At 34.0% G+C, this 18,311-nt stretch overlaps 1 protein-coding gene across 1 annotated transcript in view; it reads left to right on the top strand.

Moving 5' to 3' along the window:
* megf6b (multiple EGF-like-domains 6b) overlaps positions 1 to 18,311 on the top strand; it is a 99,024-nt gene that overhangs the window by 79,672 nt on the left and 1,041 nt on the right. Inside the window, exons 27-37 of the mRNA XM_033626758.2 lie at positions 560 to 688; positions 825 to 953; positions 2,752 to 2,880; positions 3,015 to 3,146; positions 3,241 to 3,369; positions 3,468 to 3,596; positions 6,082 to 6,210; positions 6,360 to 6,488; positions 8,248 to 8,376; positions 8,465 to 8,593; positions 17,999 to 18,127. Of these exons, the coding sequence (XP_033482649.1) occupies positions 560 to 688; positions 825 to 953; positions 2,752 to 2,880; positions 3,015 to 3,146; positions 3,241 to 3,369; positions 3,468 to 3,596; positions 6,082 to 6,210; positions 6,360 to 6,488; positions 8,248 to 8,376; positions 8,465 to 8,593; positions 17,999 to 18,127 (1,422 nt within the window). The remainder of the gene's footprint in view (positions 1 to 559; positions 689 to 824; positions 954 to 2,751; positions 2,881 to 3,014; positions 3,147 to 3,240; positions 3,370 to 3,467; positions 3,597 to 6,081; positions 6,211 to 6,359; positions 6,489 to 8,247; positions 8,377 to 8,464; positions 8,594 to 17,998; positions 18,128 to 18,311) is intronic.

Below are 18,311 nucleotides of genomic sequence, written 5' to 3'. Positions count from 1 at the left end.
AACATCACCTGAACCGTGAAGTAAACATTTAAAACAGTGGCCTGTGGTTGTTTTACTGCACTCAGGAAATACATTCAGCCTGAATTCAATCTGCTGCCTTAGCTCATTTGTTTTTGCCTACAGTCTGGTTATTTGCTGGCAGAGTTTGTTTATGCACCACAGACGAGTCTACTCTGTAAAGGACTCTGCCGACCCGGTGATGGCATTCCATCTCATTCTCCCTCAGAGCTCCACATCACACACTGTCCTCCCTCTGTGCCTGTTACAACCTTCCCCTGTTGAGCTGTGCCAGGCCCAGCCCCCTCCTCATGCGCAGGAAACCTCTAATCCTGTCACTGGCATGTCTTTACCCTCTAAACTCTGTGGCTACTACCTCTGACTGCCAGCTCCACACTGTGTCCAACTGTGAATTAATGGAAAAAAAATACATGTTGCAGCCCTCAGCAGAAAAATGACAGCGCAGTTTTCCTTGTCGTATATGGTTCACATCATGATGTCTCTGTTTTCTTTGTTTTGTCTCATCTCTCCTGCTCATGGACGCTGCTGTATGTTTACACAGAGTGTGTGGCGGGCCGGTTCGGAGCAGACTGCCAGCAGCAGTGTGAATGTGAGAACGGCGGCCAGTGTGACAGACAGACTGGACGGTGCAGCTGCAGCACTGGCTGGATCGGAGAGCGCTGTGAGAAAGGTGAGTCTCTTCTGCACAACTGAAGCAAAACTAATGAACCAACAGAAACTTTGACCTCATGGGAGCTGCTGCACTGCGGTAACTGCCTGTTTATTTTTGTTCATTCTAACCCCTGATTTATACCCTCTCTGCTCAGCGTGTGAACCAGGCCTGTTTGGTGCCAGCTGTGAGGAGAGATGTCAGTGTGTGCATGGAGCGTCATGTCACCACGTCACTGGAGAGTGTCAGTGTCCACCAGGGTGGAGAGGAAAACTGTGTGACAAAGGTACAAACCTGCAGTTAAGGAGACTGTGGTGCTCTCTTGCAGCCTCTGGTGGACAGAGTTTGTCCAGTTGGTTTAGTAATGAACCTGTTACATTGTCAAACATCCACATTCAGGATCCAGAAAAACTTTTACATATCGGATAAAACTTGTTTCCTCATATGTTCTGCACTCATTTACTTGATCTCTCTTCTCTGCTGCTCTTTTATCCCCCAAAAGTTTTCTTTTTTCTTTATCTGACTCATCAGGTGTAGACTGTTGCTGTAAACCTGCCGTTGGCCGACTATGTAGGCCGGCTTTCTCCCTCCTCTCGCTATGTGCGTGTTGCCATTTTCAAAATCCACTTCGTGCCCGATGTTGATCTGTTTTCTCACACGACCAGTCATAGTTGATGTGTCACATCTTTGGATCCTGGCAGCGACATGCGTCAGTGACATTGATGTCACCAATGTACCGTTCCGTTTCACTTCACACGAGCTTCTGTGATATTGTCGTCATAATGTTCTGCACCAGCCACACACAGCCAACAAGGTCATTTTAATTTGTATGTTTAAAGTCGTGGTTATAATGAACACTGAATATTAACTCTCTCCCTCATAGCGTCTTTGTGGTATGTTTACTGTATTATTTACTGTTGTTATTTAGCCTCCTGGCAACTAGTTGTCCATATAAGGAGTCACAACTTTAACTCCTTTTTCCAGTCACACCCTGAGGAAAAACCCAATGTGGGCCAGTGTTCTTCTTTTGTAACTTCATATTTCATTTTATTTCATTCCATTTATTATATTTGTAAGGACAACACACATTAATCAGCATTTCTGTAAATGTGCCAGTGTTAGCCAGCTGGCTAATTTTCGACTGCAGTCCTTTGGCAAGATGTTCTGAAACCAATAAAAGGATAAAATTCACAGGAAAAAGACACAAAGACAGCATTAACTACAGCAAACAGAAATGGCCAAGACAGAACAAAAGCCATGCAAAGCAACAAGCAACAGCAGAGCATCAGTACAACGCAATGATGCAACACACAGCAGTAACTTTTATATGCCCCAAACTAATAAAGGAAATTTATCTGTACATCTTTGGCTCAATGCTAGTGTGCCTGGAATAAGCTCAGTGGCTTCCCTTTTTCCTGTAGTTGACCTGAAGTTTCTAGTTTGTTTGTTTTTTAATCTTTTTGCTCTCACAGCTTGCAAATGATTTGTAGTTTTAATGAGCCCAGTGAGTTCCTCCAGAGCTAATGTAAAGTCAGGCTCCACCTCTTGGTCACAACTATCAAATTATGTTTGTCTTTTTTATCAGTAAAAGCTGACTCACACAGTCAGCATACGCCACCTCCCCTCATGCAAATGTTCCACCAAAACAAGTCCCCCCGACACAATTTTGATAGGACACAGTTGCTGCACCCTTGGCTTACCGCCGCCCAAGACGACTGTGATTGCTTTAAAGAAATATAAATAACCCAGTGCATTTTTCCGCTATAGCAGAATGATTATATTTCCTTCCAGACCTTTCTCTAGCGCTGGCACAGCCCTGTGAAGATACATCTGGCTACATGAGACTCATCCTGTTGAGGCTTTGATCAGATTGTAAAACCCTCTGTAGCAAAATCATAATAAATAAAGTAGACTTGAAAGCTACAAAGAAAAGCTAAATGTATAACTTTTTTTTAAAGTTAAAATTACACTAAAATCAGAATCTACAAGTACAATTAACGATAAAGGGAAAGGTGCAGAATTAGAGTTCCTTCCAAGTTAAAGCTATGAATGTCTTATATCATTTCTGCTTTGTCTCCTCTCAGCATGTTTGCCAGGGATGTATGGAAAAGGCTGCATGCAGCGCTGCAACTGTGCTCAAGGAACGTCCTGCCACCACGTCTCCGGAGACTGCGGCTGCCCTCCTGGATTCACAGGAAACGGCTGTGAGCAGAGTGAGTACTGCAGGACCAACGTCTGCTGTCTATTTAGGAAACAAAGACTCTCTGAATGAATGAACACATTAAATGAAACATCTTTAAAGCATCAGCAAGCAAACTGTGCATGTGAACCTCTCTCCCTCTATCAGCTTGTCTTCCAGGAACATTTGGACAGAACTGTAACCAGGTCTGCCAGTGCTCTGAGACAAACCAGCTCTGCCACCCGGTGTCTGGATCATGTTACTGCGCTCCAGGTTTCCACGGCTCCAAATGTGACCAAAGTACGTCAAACAGCACATTTATACTTCTCAGACATATCACATTACACTGAAGCCTCTCAACAGTAATAACTCTCTGCTGTTTTGTTGTTTACAGTTTGTGCAGAGGGTCGCTATGGTGCAGACTGTGAAAGTGAGTGCCAGTGTGAAAACAAAGGGAGGTGTGTTTCTTCCACCGGTGCCTGCAAATGTCCCGCAGGATTTATAGGAGCACGCTGCAACATCAGTAAGTGCATCTGAAACTGTGCTGGTGACAGTGAATACAATAGTGATAAACGGCAGTATGGGATGACAAGTGTCTGGTGTGTGTCTCGGTGGTAACAGCGTGTCCAGCCGGGCGCTACGGAGTTGACTGTGCTCGGGTGGCACTGTGCGGAGACGGGGCCCAGAATGACCCGGTCACTGGTCGCTGTGAGTGCATCCCTGGACGCAGAGGAGAGGACTGTGGACACGGTGAGCTCTCAGAACTGTTTAAACACTTTATACATACAGTTTTTAGTTTTACATTAAATAAATATATATTAAGGATGAACAAACCAATGCAAAGAAAATACAAAATGAAATGGAACACACACAAACAACCCACAATATAAAAAGGCTGCCAGACAGTTTACAATATGACATCATCTTTCAGAAATGTTGTGACAACAGTACCGTCTCAGGAGCAACAAAAAGTAACATGAATACATAAATCCAGTTATGTAGCGAGGTTAGTTAGAGTTTCTTTGGATGCAGGGTAATACGACACTGTGCCAAGAACAGTTCCCAAATTCTCTCACATTTATTCAGCGTGTTGGGTTTGTGCAGTCGTGTTCTTTTCATTTGTATAATAGACAACATGTCCTTGAGCCCGCACTCACAGCAGGGTGGAGTGGTAGACTTTCAGGTGAGGAGAATAGGTTACTTAGCAACCAGCATTCCTACCTGCAGAGCAATCTGCATGTCATACAGCAGCTCAGAAGTCTCTGCAGAGCATCATAAGATGGTCAGGGTGCGGTCGGGCTGCTGCTGATCCGTTATGATGTGCCATTTACAACAACCATTACAGTGTTGGGCAGAAAGCTTTTACCTCCCAGACAGCAGATGATCAGGTGGATTCCTGTTGTGTGATCATCTTTCTGCTGATTTCTCAAAGTTAAACCCTTTCATGAATTAATTATTGAATCACAGAACAATATTTTTAATGTTTGTTGTTAGCTCTAAATAAGTAAAAAGACATGCCCATGATGTTTTTTTCTTGTACATGTTATTTTGCAAGACTTACGTTTCTGTCCACTGCAGTGGTCACCATGCATCAGCTGTATAACAAATGTGGTTTATGTTTTTAAACCTTGTATTATGAGCCAATAGTATTCACACATAAGAGCATTAAATAATTACAACATTTTTTTCTGACCTTTCTTGAGTTCTAATGAATCACTTTTATATAACTGATGTGTCTGTCCACTGCAGTGGACAGACACAGACACCCTTTGGCACAAAATGGCAACTGGAGTGGACAGATGTATTTTCAGTCCCAGAAATACTGTTATTTAGTATGTAATGTTTTTTTTCTTGTACATTTTACATTCTAACAACTTTTTTATTTTTATTGTAATTTATATATTTCTGCTTGTGTGGTTTTCTGAGAGTTTTAAGGATTTAACAGTTATTTCTGAAGTACATCTCTTTCCTCTGCCCTTTTGAATTTATGATACAGTATCTTGAAACAACAAATAAATACAGAGAATGCCTCGTTTCTCCTCCCTCCCACACTACTTCTGCCCCCCTTTGCTCAGACCACACCCATCTTAAAGGATGTGACATCCAAGAGATCTGTAATGAGGAAACTTATTATTGTACTCATTATTTAAATGTATTAGTCATGCTTCTACTATTGTTATACACATATTATTATTATTGTCACATACATATACTATCATATATGTATATATACTTACAACATATATACTACCAAAATAATATTATCATAACAATATTATTACTATAATTAATGTATCTCTCTCTGTCACATTTATCATGTTGATCTGTTCTGTACGACATCTACTGCACGCCCGTCCGTCCTGGAAGAGGGATCCCTCCTCAGTTTCTCTTCCTTTCTACCATTTTTTTCCCCGTTTAAGGGTCAGGACAGACAGAAGTCGTATGCTGTGAAGCCCTCTTAGGCAAAAAGTGATTTGTGATATAGGGCTTTAGAAATAAAATTGAAACAGGGCCGAGTCAGACCAGGGCGATTTATGTCTGATTTTTATCCTTACATGTTTGTCGTGTAATTTTTCTGTTACCAGAGTTTAGAGTTAGAGCAGGCCTCATGGGCAGATGTGATTAGTGCGTATGTAACAGTGTGCTTCTGCAGAAGCTAATAATTCTTTTCAGCTTCACCACAAAGTGTGAAGAGTGTCTGACTCAGTGAACTTTAGAGATCACTTCAAACATCAGCAGGAATATGATTTTTGCAGTTTTGAAGAGAAAGCTTCGAACGTCACTGTTTCAGAATAGATGATGAACCTGGACATGCTGTTATCAGATGTACCGTAACTACTTGACAGCCATTTCTGTTTTATCTGTGACCTGTTGACCTCTCTGAGTGTGAGAACAACCTGAGATCTCTGAGAAGAGACCCTCTGATTGTTTGGAAGTCTAGACTCCTCTGTGCAGGTTTCTGTGAGTGTCATCGAGACTCTCTGCTCACTGTAAAGGATTATATATGGCTGTGTCTGTATAAGTTGTTTTATTACTGCACAGAAATTGAAAGGCAGCATATGGCTCCTTCAGAAGGGAAACAAACCCTGATATCTGCAGGTGGACTTTTACAGACAACACCTTTTTTATTTTAAAGAAGAAAACCAACTTTTTGTCATTTTGTATTTTGTTGCATTTTGATAATAAAGTAGAGTGTTCTGTGTCGTTTAATTTGAGAGTGTGTTTTCCACCTCAGGCTGTCCTCCAGGCTGGTTTGGGACGGACTGTGTCCAACGCTGTAACTGCAGTAATGGTGGAGTGTGTGACTCTGTGACCGGTAACTGTACCTGTGGTCTGGGCTGGACTGGTTCACACTGCGACAAAGGTGACAACACTTTTATACATCTTGTGTCTTAATGCAGTGGAGCTGATTTTTTTAAACCTGCTTCTGTAGCATGTTAAACCTAACTTAGAGACTGGTATGAAGTCTTGAGGTTGAGTTTTGTCTTCTTGTTTCATCCATCTGTTTCCCAGAATGTCCTGCGGGCAGATTTGGTGCAAACTGTCAGCTGAAATGCAACTGTCAAAATAATGGGACTTGTGACAGAGTGACAGGGACATGTCAGTGCGGTCCAGGCTATTACGGACATCTGTGTGAACACGGTGAGAACTGAACAGATATACACGCACACACGAAGAAAGGCAGAAGTGTCTTAAAGGGTCGATAAATCCCATTAAAGACAAAAACAGCAATTTACTGATTCTGATAACATGATGTAGCGTATCCCTCGTTGCCATGGAGCTCCACTGTTGATAAAAATAGGCATTGTAGTTTATTTTGATCCAAAATAATAGTTATTTTGAGCCACTCTGACTTAATCACCAAATATATATTAATCCATGACTAAATATAGTCCTCAACAAATGCATTAAATACTAGTTATATATACTATATTATAGGCTGACTTTTATAGGGTTGGGTATCATTTTTAATTTTTTAGACAAGTGCCGGTACCATCTGAAATATAGTGAAAAAGAATTATTACTGTAAGTAACATAAAAAAGAAATACTCAAATAAATACTCAAAGCACTTGAGTAAAGTAAAAGCACCTCAGAACTACACTGAAGCACAGCTTTGATACCAAGCGTCTCAAATGTTTACTTGTTCTCAATGTTAATTAAAAGAACAGAAAATGAAAGTGTCCTGACACATCTTCTAACAAAGCTCTCACTCTTTTCTTTTTTTTTGGTCAGCTCTATTTAAAGTTCAGTGTCAGTAACATAAATCACTGTTAAAGGCTGTTAAAGAGGGCTTTTTTTCTGTCTTTGTTTTCTCTGTCTTGATCAAGTACACCTGTCTGCTATTATACAGTGAGGTACAACATAACTGAAGTCTATCTGTGCAGAAAATTTTCCATCTCCATTTACAGTTTTGCTGTCATATATTCCACTGTGTAGACTTGTTTAGTCACTACATCTATTGAATCTGCATCAACTAAAGTGCTCTCCTTTGATTTACAGTTATCATTTTGCTAGAAGTATTGCATAGTATATATATTTGATCTTTGCATGTTATATTTTGGGATGGGTCTCCAAGTAAAAACAACATCGGGATTTTATAATTTGCCAAACTCCCTTCATACTGTTCAGGTTTGCAGCAGTTTGAGATTTTCATGGTACAATAACCATGTCAGAAAATATCGCAGTTTTACAATATCATTTTGTTACAGAATATATATTATTATCACTTAGAATGATCTTTAAATGAATAAAAATAGACAGGTTATTTTTGGTTGAACCAGTATTTTATTATTGTATTTGAAACTTGAAACCATTTTGTTAATGAAGAATGTGTAGAGTCCCCCCTTTGAAAATAACTAAAACAAAGAGGAGATTCTCTGTTCAGCTGCATTTTTATTTTAATATCGTATCGATATTAATACACTGTATGATAACTATCAACTTTTATATCATGGTACACCTTGAAAAAGGTATATTGCTGCTCCCCTAATATTTAAATAATCTCCAGTTATCCCTCATTTCCTCCAACATAAAGATGATACTGAACCTTTATCACACATTGAAACTGTCAGTGGAGTCCTAGAAGTCCTCTTCTAACCAATTTTTTTCATAGATGACTGATAATACATGTCTTGCTCGTACTCATACAGACTTCCCATTGCTCTTTCACATGGAGGGTATTATCTGCCATGTCAGCTGTTAACAGTCTGTAGATGTGGGAGGCATGGGTTTTACCCCGCACACGTTTTTCTATTACCATAATTAAAACGCTGTTCAGCAGCCACTCTTGAGGTCTCAAAGTGAAACTCTGGGGTTTATGTTAATGTGTTAATACAGTGAGGACATTTTAAGCCATAAAGGTCAGCTTTAAATCTGCTAACATGAATCCTTCGTCCTCAGCCTGTCCTCCTGGTCTTCACGGCCCGCTGTGCCAGCTGCAGTGTGACTGTATGAACGGAGCCTCCTGTCACCCAGCGTCAGGCCACTGTATCTGTCCACCAGGATACCGTGGAGGTCGCTGTCACAGAGGTCAGTTAAATCACTGCAGACTACCCCAATGTTATAACAGGATTACTGTCAACTCTTAGCCTAATTTATCCTGTTTTTGTTTTCTCAGTGTGTGAACAGGGTACCTACGGTCTTGGCTGTGCCAAATTGTGTGACTGTGAGGACGACGCTGTGTGTGATCCCGTGTCAGGAAGATGCCTCTGCCCCTCAGGGAAGAGCGGCCTCAGATGTGATATCGGTAATCCTTTATTTCTGACTTTGAAAACACACATGCAACAAGGTGCTGGCCAGTGAGTCCATCAAAATTAAAATATGTGGCTCAACTCCTCTCCTGTAAGCCATGATTTATTTATCAGAGGGAGAGATTTACAAGTTGCTTGTTGAGAGGCATCTTCTCTCTCTAAATTGGGCACTCAATACCTGAGGGGGTTGAACAAGCAATTAAACTTGAAGCCATTCTTGTAAAGTCTGGTGGATTATATCTGATCTTAAAGGAGTGGATTTTTTTGTAGATAAATGTAAAATGGGCATCAACTTTTTTACCTAAAAGTTGGCTTGAAAATTGAAAAACGTTTATAAAAAGATGAAATTTAGTATCTCTAACTCCCATCGCTAATCAAAGGACAATGTAGGATGCCAGAAACAACCTCAAACATGACCCTGACTATACTTTGACTTTTTATGACATGTACAAAAAAGTCATAGTATGTGTGTTTTAAAAATGTTATAAAAAGTCATAGTATGTGTGTTTTAAAAATGTTATAAAAAGTCATAGTATGGTATGTTATAAAAATATTATGAAAGGTCGTAGTATAGCATATCATAAAAAGTCATAGTATATTATTTTATTAAAAGTCATAGTAAAGTATGGCAAAAAAAATCATTGTATAGTATGTCAAAAAATGTCATAGTTTAGTATGGGAAAAAATATAGTATGGCAAAAAATGTCATAGTATAGTATGGCAAAAAAAAGTCATAGTATAGTAAGGCATTAAAAATGTCATAGTATAGTATGGGAAACAATGTCATAGTGTAGCAAGGCATAAAAATGTCATAGTATAGTATGGCAAAAAAATCATTGTATAGTATGGTAAAAAATGTCACCATAGTATATCAAAAAAATCATAGCATAGTATGGCAAAGGATGTCAGTAAGGCATAAAAAAATGTCAGTATAGTATGGGAAAAAATGTCATAGTATAGTATGTCAAAAAATGTCATAGTATAGTAAGGCATTAAAAATGTCATAGTATAGTATGGGAAAAAATGTCATAGTATAGCAAGGCATAAAAATGTCACAGTAGTATGGCAAAAAAAATCATTGTGTAGTATGGTAAAAAAATGTCACCATAGTATGTCAAAAAAATCATAGTATAGTATGGCAAAGGATGTCAGTAAGGCATAAAAAATGTCAGTATAGTATGGGAAAAAAATGTCAGTATAGTATGTCAAAAAAAATCATAGTATAGTATGGTAAAAACAAATGTCATAGTATAGTATGGGAAAAATGTCATAGTATAGTAAGGCATTAAAAATGTCATAGGATAGTATAGGAAAAAATGTCATAGTATAGTAAGGCATTAAAAATGTCATAGTATAGTATGGGAAAAATGTCATAGTATAGTAAGGCATTAAAAATGTCATAGGATAGTATAGGAAAAAATGTCATAGTATAGTAAGGCATTAAAAATGTCATAGTATAGTAAGGCATTAAAAATGTCATAGTATAGTATAGGAAAAAATGTCATAGTATAGTAAGGCATTAAAAATGTCATAGTATAGTATGGCAGAAAAAATCATTGTATAGTATGTCAAAAAATATAGTACAGTATGGCAAAATAATTGTAGCACATAATGGCAAAAAATGTCATAGTATAATATGGCAAAATATGTCATAGTATAGTAAGGCATTAAAAATGTCACAGTATAGTATGGCAAAAAATGTCATAGTATAATATGGCAAAAAAAATGTCATAGTATAGTATGGCAAAAAAAAATGTCATACTATAGCAAGGCATAAAAATGTCATAGTATAGTATGGGAAAAAATCATTGTATAGTATGGTAAAAAATGTCACCATAGTATGTCAAAAAAAAATCATAGCATAGTATGGCAAAGGATGTCAGTAAGGCATAAAAAAAAATGTCAGTATAGTATGGGAAAAAAATGTCATACTATAGTATGTCAATAGATGTCATACTATAGTATGGCAAAAAACTGTCATAGTATAGTAAGGCATTAAAAATGTCATAGTATAGTATGGGAAAAAATGTCATAGTATAGTAAAGCATTAAAAATGTCATAGTATAGTATGGGAAAAAATGTCATAGTATAGCAAGGCATTAAAAATGTCATAGTATACTATGGCAAAAAAAAGTCATAGTATAGTAAGGCATTAAAAAAGTCATAGTATAGTATAGGAAAAAATGTCATAGTATAGTATGGCATAAAAATATCATAGTATAGTATGGCAAAAAAAATCATAGTATAGTATGTCAAAAAAGTCAAAGTGAAGTATGTCAAAAAAATATAGTACAGTATGGCAAAAAATTGTAGCATATAATGGCAAAACATGTCATAGTATAATATGGCAAAAAATGTCATAGTATAGTAAGGCATTAAAAATATCATAGTATAGTATGTCAAAAAAGTCAAAGTGAAGTATGTCAAAAAATATAGTATAGTATGGGAAAAAATGTCATAGTATAGCATGTCAAAAAAGTCAAAGTGAAGTATGTCAAAAAATATGGTATAGTATGGGAAAAAATGTCATAGTATAGCATGTCAAAAAAGTCAAAGTGAAGTATGTCAAAAAATATGGTATAGTATGGGAAAAAATGTCATAGTATAGCATGTCAAAAAAGTCAAAGTGAAGTATGTCAAAAAATATAGTAGAGTATGGCAAAACATGTCATAGTATAATATGGCAAAAAATGTCATGGTATAGTTTGGCAAAAAAATATCATAGTATAGTATGGCAAAAAAATTGTAGCATATAATGGCAAAAAATGTCAGTATAGTATGGGAAAAAATGTCATAGTATAGTAAGGCATTAAAAATGTCATAGTATGGCATAAAAATGTCATAGTATAGTTTGGCAAAAAAAAGTCATAGTATAGTAAGGCATTAAAAATGTCATAGTATAGTATGGGAAACAATGTCATAGTGTAGCAAGGCATAAAAATGTCATAGTATAGTATGGCAAAAAAATCATTGTATAGTATGGTAAAAAATGTCACCATAGTATATCAAAAAAATCATAGCATAGTATGGCAAAGGATGTCAGTAAGGCATAAAAAAATGTCAGTATAGTATGGGAAAAAATGTCATAGTATAGTATGTCAAAAAATGTCATAGTATAGTAAGGCATTAAAAATGTCATAGTATAGTATGGGAAAAAATGTCATAGTATAGCAAGGCATAAAAATGTCACAGTAGTATGGCAAAAAAAATCATTGTGTAGTATGGTAAAAAAATGTCACCATAGTATGTCAAAAAAATCATAGTATAGTATGGCAAAGGATGTCAGTAAGGCATAAAAAATGTCAGTATAGTATGGGAAAAAAATGTCAGTATAGTATGTCAAAAAAAATCATAGTATAGTATGGTAAAAACAAATGTCATAGTATAGTATGGGAAAAATGTCATAGTATAGTAAGGCATTAAAAATGTCATAGGATAGTATAGGAAAAAATGTCATAGTATAGTAAGGCATTAAAAATGTCATAGTATAGTATGGGAAAAATGTCATAGTATAGTAAGGCATTAAAAATGTCATAGGATAGTATAGGAAAAAATGTCATAGTATAGTAAGGCATTAAAAATGTCATAGTATAGTAAGGCATTAAAAATGTCATAGTATAGTATAGGAAAAAATGTCATAGTATAGTAAGGCATTAAAAATGTCATAGTATAGTATGGCAGAAAAAATCATTGTATAGTATGTCAAAAAATATAGTACAGTATGGCAAAATAATTGTAGCACATAATGGCAAAAAATGTCATAGTATAATATGGCAAAATATGTCATAGTATAGTAAGGCATTAAAAATGTCACAGTATAGTATGGCAAAAAATGTCATAGTATAATATGGCAAAAAAAATGTCATAGTATAGTATGGCAAAAAAAAATGTCATACTATAGCAAGGCATAAAAATGTCATAGTATAGTATGGGAAAAAATCATTGTATAGTATGGTAAAAAATGTCACCATAGTATGTCAAAAAAAAATCATAGCATAGTATGGCAAAGGATGTCAGTAAGGCATAAAAAAAAATGTCAGTATAGTATGGGAAAAAAATGTCATACTATAGTATGTCAATAGATGTCATACTATAGTATGGCAAAAAACTGTCATAGTATAGTAAGGCATTAAAAATGTCATAGTATAGTATGGGAAAAAATGTCATAGTATAGTAAAGCATTAAAAATGTCATAGTATAGTATGGGAAAAAATGTCATAGTATAGCAAGGCATTAAAAATGTCATAGTATACTATGGCAAAAAAAAGTCATAGTATAGTAAGGCATTAAAAAAGTCATAGTATAGTATAGGAAAAAATGTCATAGTATAGTATGGCATAAAAATATCATAGTATAGTATGGCAAAAAAAATCATAGTATAGTATGTCAAAAAAGTCAAAGTGAAGTATGTCAAAAAAATATAGTACAGTATGGCAAAAAATTGTAGCATATAATGGCAAAACATGTCATAGTATAATATGGCAAAAAATGTCATAGTATAGTAAGGCATTAAAAATATCATAGTATAGTATGTCAAAAAAGTCAAAGTGAAGTATGTCAAAAAATATAGTATAGTATGGGAAAAAATGTCATAGTATAGCATGTCAAAAAAGTCAAAGTGAAGTATGTCAAAAAATATGGTATAGTATGGGAAAAAATGTCATAGTATAGCATGTCAAAAAAGTCAAAGTGAAGTATGTCAAAAAATATGGTATAGTATGGGAAAAAATGTCATAGTATAGCATGTCAAAAAAGTCAAAGTGAAGTATGTCAAAAAATATAGTAGAGTATGGCAAAACATGTCATAGTATAATATGGCAAAAAATGTCATGGTATAGTTTGGCAAAAAAATATCATAGTATAGTATGGCAAAAAAATTGTAGCATATAATGGCAAAAAATGTCAGTATAGTATGGGAAAAAATGTCATAGTATAGTAAGGCATTAAAAATGTCATAGTATGGCATAAAAATGTCATAGTATAGTTTGGCAAAAAAATGTCATAGTATAGTATGGCAAAAAAATTGTAGCATATAATGGAAAAAAATGTCAGTATAGTATGGGAAAAAAATGTCATAGTATAGTATGGCAAAAACATTGTAGCATATAATGGCAAAAAAATGTCATAGTATAATAAGGCAAAAAAATGTCAAAGTATAGTATGGCAAAAAAAAAATGTCATAGTATAGTAAGGCATTAAAAATGTCATAGTATAGTATGGGAAAAAATGTCATAGTATAGTATGGCAAAAAAAATGTCATAGTATGGGAAAAAATGTCATAGTATAGTATAGCAAAAAAATCATTGTATAGCATGGTAAAAAAAAATGTCACCATAGTATGTCAAAAAAATCATAGTATAGTATGGCAAAGGATGTCAGTAAGGCATAAAAAATGTCAGTATAGTATGGGAAAAAAATGTCATACTATAGTATGTCAACAAATGTCATAGTATAGTATGGCATTAAAAATGTCATAGTATAGTATGTCAAAAAATCATTGTATAGTATGGTAAAAAAATGTCACCATAGTATGTCAAAAAAATCATAGTATAGTATGGCAAAGGATGGTAGTAAGGCATAAAAAATGTCAGTATAGTATGGGAAAAAAATGTCATACTATAGATTGTCAACAAATGTCATAGTATAGTATGGCAAAAAACTGTCGTAGTATAGTAAGGCATTAAAAATGTCATAGTATAGCATGGGAAAAAATGTCATAGTATAGTAAGGCATTAAAAATGTCATAGTATAGTATAGAAAAAATGTCATAGTATAGCAAGGCATAAAAATATCATAGTATAGTATGACAAAAAAAATCTTTGTATAGTATGTCAAAAAAGTCAAAGTTAAGTATGTCAAAAAATATAGTACAGTATGGCAAAAAAAATTGTAGCATATAATGGCAAAACATGTCATAGTATAATATGGCAAAAAATGTCATAGTATAGTAAGGCATTAAAAATGTTATAGTATAGCATGTCAAAAAAGTCAAAGTGAAGTATGTCAAAAAATATAGTATAGTATGGCAAAAAAATATAGTATAGTATGGCAAAATAATTGTAGCATATAATGGCAAAAAATGTTATAGTATAATATAGCAAAAAATGTCATAGTATAGTATAGCAAAAAAATGTCATAGTATAGTATGGCAAATAAATCATTGTATAGTATGGCAAAAAAGTATGGCAAAAAAATCATTGTATAGTATGGCAAAAAAAATGTCATAGTATAGTAAGGCATTAAAAATGTTATAGTATAGGAAAAAATGTCATAGTATAGCAAGGCATAAAAATGTCATAGTATAGTATGGTAAAAAATGTCACCATAGTATGTAAAAAAAATCATAGTATAGTATGGCAAAGGATGTCAGTAAGGCATAAAAAATGTCATAGTATAGCAAGGCATGAAAATGTCATAGTATAGTATAGCAAAAAAATGTCATAGTATAGTAAGGCATTAAAAATGTCATAGTATAGTATGTCAAAAAAATCATTGTATAGTATGGCAAAGGATGTCAGTAAGGCATAAAAAATGTCAGTATAGTATGGGAAAAAAATGTCATACTATAGTATGTCAACAAATGTCATAGTATAGTATGGCATTAAAAATGTCATAGTATAGTAAGGCATTAAAAATGTCATAGTATAGCATGGCAAAAAAAATGTCATAGTATAGTAAGGCATAAAAATGTCAGGGTATAGTATGGTAAAAAATGTCACCATAGTATGTAAAAAAAATCATAGTATAGTATGGCAAAGGATGTCAGTAAGGCATAAAAAATGTCATAGTATAGCAAGGCATGAAAATGTCATAGTATAGTATGTCAAAAAAATCATTGTATAGTATGGCAAAAAAAATGTCATAGTATAGCAAGGCATGAAAATGTCATAGTATAGTATGTCAAAAAAATCATTGTATAGTATGGCAAAAAAAATGTCATACTATAGTATGTCAACAAATGTCATAGTATAGTATGGCAAAAAAAATGTCATAGTATAGTAAGGCATAAAAATGTCAGGGTATAGTATGGTAAAAAATGTCACCATAGTATGTAAAAAAAATCATAGTATAGTATGGCAAAAAAAATGTCATAGTATAGTAAGGCATTAAAAATGTCACAGTATAGTATAGGAAAAAATGTCATAGTATAGCAAGGCATGAAAATGTCATAGTATAGTATGGCAAAAAAAAATCATTGTATAGTATGGTAAAAAATGTCACCATATTATGTCAAAAAAATCATAGTATAGTATGGCAAAGGATGTCAGTAAGGCATAAAAAATGTCAGTATAGTATGTCAAAAATGTCATAGTGTAGTATGTCAAAAACGTCATAGTATAGTATGGCAAAAAAATGTCATAGGATAGTAAGGCAAAAGATGTCATAGTATAGAATGTCAAAAATTCGTAGTATATTATGTTGAAAATATCAGTACAGTATGACAAAAGATGTCATAGTATAGTAAGGCAAAAAGTGTCATAGTATAATATGTTAAAAAAATGGCATAGTATAGTATGACAAAAAATGTCAGCATAGTATGTCAAAAAAATCACAGTACAGTATGACAGAAGATGTCATAGTATAGTATAGCAAAAAGTGTCATAGTATAATATGTTAAAAAAAATGGCATAGTATAGTATGGCACAAAAAAATGTCATAGTATAGTATGACAAAAAAAAATCATAGTATTGTATGGCAAAAAATGTCATAGTATAGTTAGGCATAAAAAATATCATCGTATAATATGTTAAAAAAAATGTCATAGTATAGTATGTCAAAAAAATCATTGTATAGTATGGCAAAAAAAATGTCATAGTATAGTAAGGCATTAAAAATGTCACAGTATAGTATAGGAAAAAATGTCATAGTATAGCAAGGCATGAAAATGTCATAGTATAGTAAGGCATAAAAAATGTCATTGTACACTATGTCAAAAAATGTCATAGAATAGTGTGGCAAAAGATGTCATAGTATAGTAAGGCATAAAAAATGTCATAATATAGAATGTCAAAAATTCATAGTATATTATGTTGAAAATATCAGTATAGTATGGCAAAAATGTCATAGTATAGTATGATAAAAAACATCAGCATAGTATGTCAAAAAAATCACAGTATAGTATGACAAAAGATGTCATAGTATGACATATGACTTTTTTTTGCCATACTTTACTATGATTTTTCTTTTTTTTTTTTTTTTTTACATAAATTTTTTTGACATTTTATAGTACGGCAAAAATGTCATTATAGTATGGCATAAAAATGTCATAGTATAGTATGTAAAAATATTATGGTATAGTATGGCAAAAAATGTCATAGTATAGGAAGGCATAAACAATGTCATAATATAGTATGTCAAAAATTGTCATAGTATAGTATCGCAATAAAAAATCATAGTTTAGTATGGCAAAAAATGTCATAGTATAGTTAGGCATAAAAAATGTCATCGTATAATATGTTAAAAAAAATGTCATAGTATAGTATGGCAAAAAAATGTCAAAGTATAGTATAGCAAAAAAATAATAGTATAGTATGACTTTTTTTTTGCCATACTTTACTATGATTTTTTTTTTTTTTGGACAATTTTTTTTTGACATTTTATAGTACGGCAAAAATGTCATATTACAGTATGGCATAAAAATGTCATAGTATAGTATGTAAAAATGTTATGGTATAGTATGGCAAAAAATGTCATAGTATAGCATGTCAAAAAGAAATCATAGTATAGAATGGCAAAAAATGTCATAGTATAGTATGTAAAAAAATTTTTTTAGTAAAGTATGGCAAAAATGTCATAGTATAGTATGTAAAAAAATTTTTTAGTAAAGTATGGCAAAAATGTCATAGTATAGCAAGGCATAAAAATTGTCATAGTATAGTATGTCAAAAATGTCACAGTATAATATGGCAAAAAAATAGTGTAGGATGTCATAAAAAAATCATAGTAAAAGTAAAATTTCTTAGTATAGTATGGCAAAAAAAATGTCATAGTATAGTCTATAAAAAAATCATAGTAAAGTATGGCAAAAATATCACAATATAGCAAGGCATAAAAATTGTCATAGTATAGTATGTCAAAAAATGTCATGTATGGCAAAAACCATAGCATATGTTAAAAAATGTCAGTGTAAGATATCATAAAAAAATCATAGTCTAGTTTGTTAAAAAAATGTCTTAGTATAGCATGTCAAAAAAATCTCAGTGTAGGATATCATAAAAACAAATCATGGTACAGTATAAAACATTTCATAGTATAGCATTTTATTAAAAGTCTTAGTATGTCATAAATGAAAATGTTGTCAGTATATAACATGTCATAAAAATGTCAGTGTGTGCAGTTTTCAGTGAGCCCCTCATTAGTCATGTCAGTGGTATCAGTCTTCTGTGTATTTGTGTTTTCAGACTGCAGAGCCAATCGTTATGGCCCAGACTGTGCAGAGACCTGCGAGTGTGACAACGGGTCGCAGTGCGACCGACGTAATGGCCGCTGTACCTGCCTGCACAGCTGGATCGGGCTCTCTTGTCAAGAAGGTAAAGACCAACCACTGTGACTGTCACACATACATTACTGCTGTCTTACCAGTTCTCTTCATATCAGATCCAGGTGGACATCAGGTGACGAGCTCTGCTGACTCTCGAGTCAGAACACAAGTGACATTTCAGCTGACTTAATGAAATAAGATGAAATAACTAGTTAAAGTGCTGACAGCGCTCT

This window comes from Epinephelus lanceolatus, chromosome 1, assembly GCF_041903045.1.
Source record: "Epinephelus lanceolatus isolate andai-2023 chromosome 1, ASM4190304v1, whole genome shotgun sequence".
Classification (NCBI taxonomy): domain Eukaryota; kingdom Metazoa; phylum Chordata; class Actinopteri; order Perciformes; family Serranidae; genus Epinephelus; species Epinephelus lanceolatus.
Note: the sequence above shows the minus strand (reverse complement) of the source record. Positions and strands in the feature narration are given on the sequence as shown.